Source organism: Nestor notabilis, unplaced genomic scaffold (genome assembly GCF_000696875.1).
Source record: "Nestor notabilis isolate BGI_N333 unplaced genomic scaffold, ASM69687v1 scaffold28369, whole genome shotgun sequence".
NCBI classification, from domain to species: Eukaryota; Metazoa; Chordata; class Aves; order Psittaciformes; family Psittacidae; genus Nestor; species Nestor notabilis.
Genome location: NW_009943661.1, coordinates 3,188 through 9,168, shown reverse-complemented (window position 1 = coordinate 9,168; position 5,981 = coordinate 3,188). Strand labels below are relative to the sequence as shown.

General features: G+C 35.9%; 1 protein-coding gene across 1 annotated transcript in view; it reads right to left on the bottom strand.

The window, feature by feature from the left end:
* ANAPC4 (anaphase promoting complex subunit 4) overlaps nt 1-5,981 on the bottom strand; it is a gene marked incomplete at its 3' end in the record, with an annotated part of 16,433 nt that overhangs the window by 8,042 nt on the left and 2,410 nt on the right. Inside the window, exons 3-15 of the mRNA XM_010022050.1 lie at nt 5,869-5,943; nt 5,710-5,736; nt 5,570-5,614; nt 3,849-3,933; nt 3,349-3,459; nt 2,685-2,768; nt 2,339-2,425; nt 2,000-2,064; nt 1,864-1,906; nt 1,683-1,759; nt 1,145-1,245; nt 1,014-1,065; nt 656-711 (exon numbers count right to left, since the gene is read on the bottom strand). Of these exons, the coding sequence (XP_010020352.1) occupies nt 656-711; nt 1,014-1,065; nt 1,145-1,245; nt 1,683-1,759; nt 1,864-1,906; nt 2,000-2,064; nt 2,339-2,425; nt 2,685-2,768; nt 3,349-3,459; nt 3,849-3,933; nt 5,570-5,614; nt 5,710-5,736; nt 5,869-5,943 (908 nt within the window). The remainder of the gene's footprint in view (nt 1-655; nt 712-1,013; nt 1,066-1,144; nt 1,246-1,682; nt 1,760-1,863; nt 1,907-1,999; nt 2,065-2,338; nt 2,426-2,684; nt 2,769-3,348; nt 3,460-3,848; nt 3,934-5,569; nt 5,615-5,709; nt 5,737-5,868; nt 5,944-5,981) is intronic.

Genomic DNA, 5,981 nt, shown 5'->3' with positions numbered 1-5,981 from the left:
GCATTCCTGGTGCTTTTACAGTATCTGGTAAGACGGCTTAGTTTTTTATAAAGTGGTTCTAAAAAGATGAATTAAAAATTATAAACCTATTCATAACCACTTGACAAGAATAAGCAGGCTAACATACAGCAATTTCTGCTAACATACAGCAATTTCTGCTAACATCTTGTCTGCAGCTACCCAGCTACAATTGGAGGTGGCTATTAAGTGTATGCAGACATTCAGAGACTGTTCACATGTTATGCATAACCTTACAGCTATCTATATCTCCACAGGAGAAAACAGCAAATGACAGAGTAAGGAGAGTTAGACTATACTTCAAATATGCTGTAAACTAAATACTACTTTAATTTCTCCAAGTCAAGACCAGCAGACTGCTCATGAAGCAGACAACAGTCTGGAGCATCGTAACAGTGTAAGTATATACTTAATACCCACTGTACACACACAAAGTTTAATCGAGAACCATCCAATTTGTAAGCTATGTAATATGTAATATTATAATTATTTAACTGTAACCTTTTAGACATTAAGAAATTTTCTATGATAGAAATAAACAGATGATCATAACTAAGACTGGTTTAATTACTTGCCAACATTTCAATGCTTACAATACAAAACAGACACTTGATGCTTACTGTGTCATCAGGCTTACCAACATACAGCCATCGAAAAAATGCTTTGAAGTTTTTCATACTACTGTCGATAACTCTGAGCAAGAAACAAGAAAAGAAATTACCAAATGTCATAAGGCACTCCAGGCTTACGTCCCATCTTTACTGCAGAAAGGCCTGCAAACACTATCTGATTTCTTTTTTAAATGCCCAGTACAACCTTCCAAGTGAGACTAGCCTTGGGGTGTGAATCTCTGAGATGCAGTGAGGCAAGATAAAAGCTCACCACCAACAGAGAAGCTTTGCTCTCCCAACCTCCTCTATTCCCAGCCACATGCTTTTCCATTGATACAAGGCTCAATAGGCATGTTTTATAAACTCTCCAGACATTATACTTACTGAAGCAGCTCATTTGCTTTCAGGATGAAAGAACCAACAGCAGTGATAGCCTCTGCAAGAAGAGCTAACCATTATTATTAAGCTTTCAAAAGTGAAATCAGAGTGGGTAAGTAGCACACGTACTACTGTACCTTCAATTCCAGATGCATCCAATCCCAGAGACTCATATTTTTGTTTCCATAAAGCCATTCCTTTCAGTTCACTCAAATGGTATAGCAGTGCCTCAGAGCCACTAGGAAGGCAGAACACAGAATAATCACCTTTTAGCACCCTTTGGAAATTCACCACATCACTCCATGCTATATTTTCATCATTTACTGTGCAAAGAGGAGAGCTTTGCAGAGAGTGGTGGTCTGGCACATAAGGGTTAAAGTACCACTTCACAGAAAAGCAAATACTGTCCTGATGATTTTAGCCACCACACAAAGATGGCATGAATTATTTTGCACATGTTCTATAAGCACATCAAGCAGTGATATACAGGTGAAGTGTCATAAAGATTGTTCAAAATACTTCAGTAGCTCTCCATTACCCAAAAGTAAAACAGTACATTTTGTTACAATCATGGTCTCTGCACCAGCACACCTACATAAAAGAACCACCAATATGCATACTGTTTTTTAGCAAAGCAGATTTTAGCTATAATTTATTGGATATTCTGTGACTTACCTCTGCAAATGACTTATGACCAACTTTTGTATACTGGAATAGGAAGACTCTATGGACTGACCAAGTTTTTTTAAGCCCTGTTAAAAAAGAAACACGAACACACAGTTCATGTTCTGTTAACTTAACAGAATAGTGATTAAAATATATTGAAATATTTTTTAAATGTTAAATATTAACATACCTTTACTGTCAGTTGATTCATTAGTAATGCCTGAAGCTCCAGACTGTAGAGGGCGGGGGAGAAAACCAAATAGGCATTCATTTTCTATTTCAGTATCAAATGCAAATGCATACTCAGATAAGACAACAGGAACTACCTTGCTTTGCCCCATAACAACAGCTGCATAAACTCATCCTGAACAGAAGTGGTTGTATTCTTTTCCTGTCAGTCAAAATGATTGAAATAGATTGGTGAAGAGATTAAATCCAGGCTATCAAATAGTCTCACAAACACTTCAATTAAAGTATATCGGAAAACTCGCCCCTCATCCTTGAATGCTGGAATCAGACTATTGATCTCTGGAGATTTTCTAGTATTTTAAGTTATTTTCAGTTGTATTACCCAGTAAAAATTCTAAGCAGTTTGCCACCACCAATAATCTGGTTCTACAAAAATAAAGAAATTATTTGATTCAATTAACTTCTAGCCACAGTACCTGGACAAACTTTGTTAGTCGTGAGTCCATCTGCATCAGTATTTCTTCCCACGCTTCACACATGCATGTCAATGACAACTTTATATACTGTAACACAGACAGAGACATCAGTGTTATTCCCTTTCTCCCCCCTTCAATACACATGCAAGAACTGGATGTTACAATACCAAGTGAAACTATACTGTAGATATTATATAACATTTATTATCAAATTCCAAGTTAGAGCTCTACATTTACTGAAAACCAACTTAAGCTTCGCACTAGAAAACATTTATTTTACTTATATTAAGAATATTGAAGCTGGTAGGAACTGTGATACTTAAAGGATGTTGTAATACAACTGTACCTGTAACAGAGTTGAAATGTGAGTAAATTTCCGGGCCATTCGAGTTACTTCAGGTAAGTAACTTGATAACAGACTAGTGTCCAACTATAACAAATGAAACAAACAACGGTTCACAGATGATGATTTGTCTTTCAAGAAATTTTAGATTACAGAAATTAAAAAACAGATTGGGAGAACCAGAAGAAAAACTGACATTTCTCATTTCCTACAGTTCATTTTAAGAGAGAAATGCATTTCATTCAAAGGGGCAATAAATACTTTTAATACATCCATAAAAAACTCCTGATAAGGTTCATCATTTTGGAGTTCTAAGAGTAATAGTTTCAAGGATGACTACTCTGGGTAGACTGGATAATCAATAGAACTGCTGCTATGCCTTTGTATGCAGAATGAAGAAAATCTGAGTAGCAGTAACTGAATAAATGAATGTCTAATTTAAACTAATATTTTAAAAGAATGTCTCAGATCATCAGCATCAGGCTCACTGGTGAAACTGCATGTTAACATGATAAATCCAAAAGCTAAATTGTGAATTTCAGAAAGGCTGGAAATAGTAGTTTGGTGGGGTTTTTTCTGCAAATAATGGGAAAGCAATAAAGCTACCAGGAAGCAATTAGAAAAGCAGTTTTACTTGTAAAGAACATTTTAAAATTACTTTACTTGCCTGAAAATATGTTATCTCAGCTTCGCTGTCTGAAGAGTCTCGTATCTCTGTAATAACTGACAGTGACTTCAAATCACTGGACAAACATAGTCCACGACAAGAACCCGCCACCTGAAGGATTCCAGTTTAAAAGTTAATGAAATATTGCATTTCCTCTAAGATGAATTCACTGCTCTAACACATACAAAGACAACTGTGGTCAACAACATGTAAAAACAAAGTGGAATTTTCAGTTACTGTTCAGGAGCAAAAGCACTCATTACTGTGGATTAACGTTGAACTTCGTTTTATTTAAAACAAGATGTTAAAACCACCAGAGATAGAATGTCGTTCCAACAATAGCACACAACCCAATCAAGAGAAACAACTATTCCTTTCTTTAAAACTCAGCAACCTTTTTTCACTTATATGTAAGCACACACACGTGGGTTTTTTTTCATTCATTTCAGCTGTAGCTTGGTGTATTATGAAACACAAATACAGAAACGAATGGAACATACCCCAGTTACTGTAGCAATCTTGAACATTCCATAAGCATAAATCTCAATAAATCCACAGCTGCCACCAAGGACAAGAGCATTAAGCCTATAAAAATAGAAGAATGTGTTGATGAGCATACTGAAACAAATTATAATGCATACAAACATAATTCTTTACACTTAAATTTCATCCCTTTACTAAAGATCCTCTAAAGAATCTCTGAACAAAGAGAAACATTGTGCTAATGTAAAGAAATTTAAAAACAAAACAAGTTTGGATGTCATTGATAAGACCTGCCTCTCACATTTACAGAATGAGTAGCAACTACTAAATTAACTAGTAGACTAGGGGGTAAAAAACCCCAAAACAATATAGGCAAACAAGTCCTTCTTCACTAACTTTCTATCTTCCAAAAGAAAAAAAAGTAGCAGTTTCTAGCAACAGCCCACCTATCAGTACAGGTTGCAAAGCATTCTTACAAAGCTACTTTTGTATTTCCAGGAGTTCATCCTAACTACACGCAACATAAGTTCGTTGCACTCACTCAGTGACACTCCTCAGCAAAATTGCAAAGACAATTAAGGTTTGAAATGACTGCAGCAGCAAAGAACAGGCACACGCAACAGCAGCAGAAACAGAAACGCGGTTCAAATAATAGAGCCTGGGACAGACAGATTTATGTTTTGCTCAGTTACTAAAACCAACTTGCTACAGTGACTTAGTAAAAAGCTTCTCTGTGACCTTTTTGTCTATGCTTAAAACATTAAAACTTAGACAGGGAGGTTGTCTATTCCTGTCATATGCCCATAAACTTCAACAGTGAGTAGGAATTACAGTGAGTGGTAACGCTCTCCAACACAAAAAATAAAAATGTTTTACAAGCCCCCTTATAAATACAAGAAAATTAACTGCAACTTCTGCCGGTTACACACCTGAATATATGTTAAAGGAGAATATTTTCATTATGGCCAAGACAGAACTTAACAAAAACTTTTGGTTTAATTAATTGAATGGATGAAGCACCTGCACTACAGACAGTGACCACGGCTCCCTTTAGCAAGGAAGTCCTACTATAAGAAGAGGTATCAAGTCTTAAGGAATAACTGGCGATAGACAGAGATGCCTTTTTTTTTTTTTTAAATAAGGAGGACGATCCTTAGTGGTGAAACTGTAAGAAACAGTGAAAAATGCAAATGGAAAACCAAGGTACTCCTCAAAAATGCACCACAAGCACACCACAAAACCAGTCTCATTCTGCTAAACTACACTTCCTCCAGCTGCTCCTGTATTTCCTGTATTTACCTTAAAGTAACCGTAATACAGCTGATTTCAGAGCTAATTTTAACTTTGCCACACTCATGCAAACTCATTTCCCATCTGTAACACAAATTTACGAATGCCTCCGAGACCCGCTTTAGTAACATAACATAGCCTTCAAATGCAGCCCAAGAAACTTCTCTTAAGGGAAAGAATATATGACACCCATAGCAGCTGCTGATAAAGTGCCTTGTAATCCCTCTAAATTGAAGAGGGAAAGTGTAAACTGATGGAGGCTTTAATATATTCTTTGAACTACACTTTTGTACATGAAAACAAAGAGACATTCCATATCCTTTCTCCAGGACCCTTAAAAACAGATTATGAATAACTTAAAAGTAAACCCACTGTATTCATTATTTTATAGCTGTAAATAAAAAACCCCAACAACAAAACAACCCCACAACCCACATACAGAATTTACCTTACATCGCCCAGAAGCTTCATAATCTCATCTGACTTTTCTTCACTGAAAATACAAAACGTATGATTAGGGTTTACATAGCTTGTCTCAATACCAGAAAACAAAATAAACAGAAGAAAGATAAAATGCCAATGTCTTACCTGAAAATTTTTGCAGTAGTACTGTAACTGAAAATAGAATAATTATTCTCAGTAACAGTGAACAAACTTCTAATCCAAAGCATCTGTATTCATTAGAGATTAATAACCAAAGACAACAAACAAACTGTATCTTCTCAGACTTACTAGTACAATGCTTACTTTTTTGGTAGCGCTGGTAATTTAGGCAAAAGGAGATTTGATTCATCCTCAGCATTGTAAAAGGACGTAAGAACACTGAAAAAGAAATAAGGCTGTCTTTACCACCCAAGCTG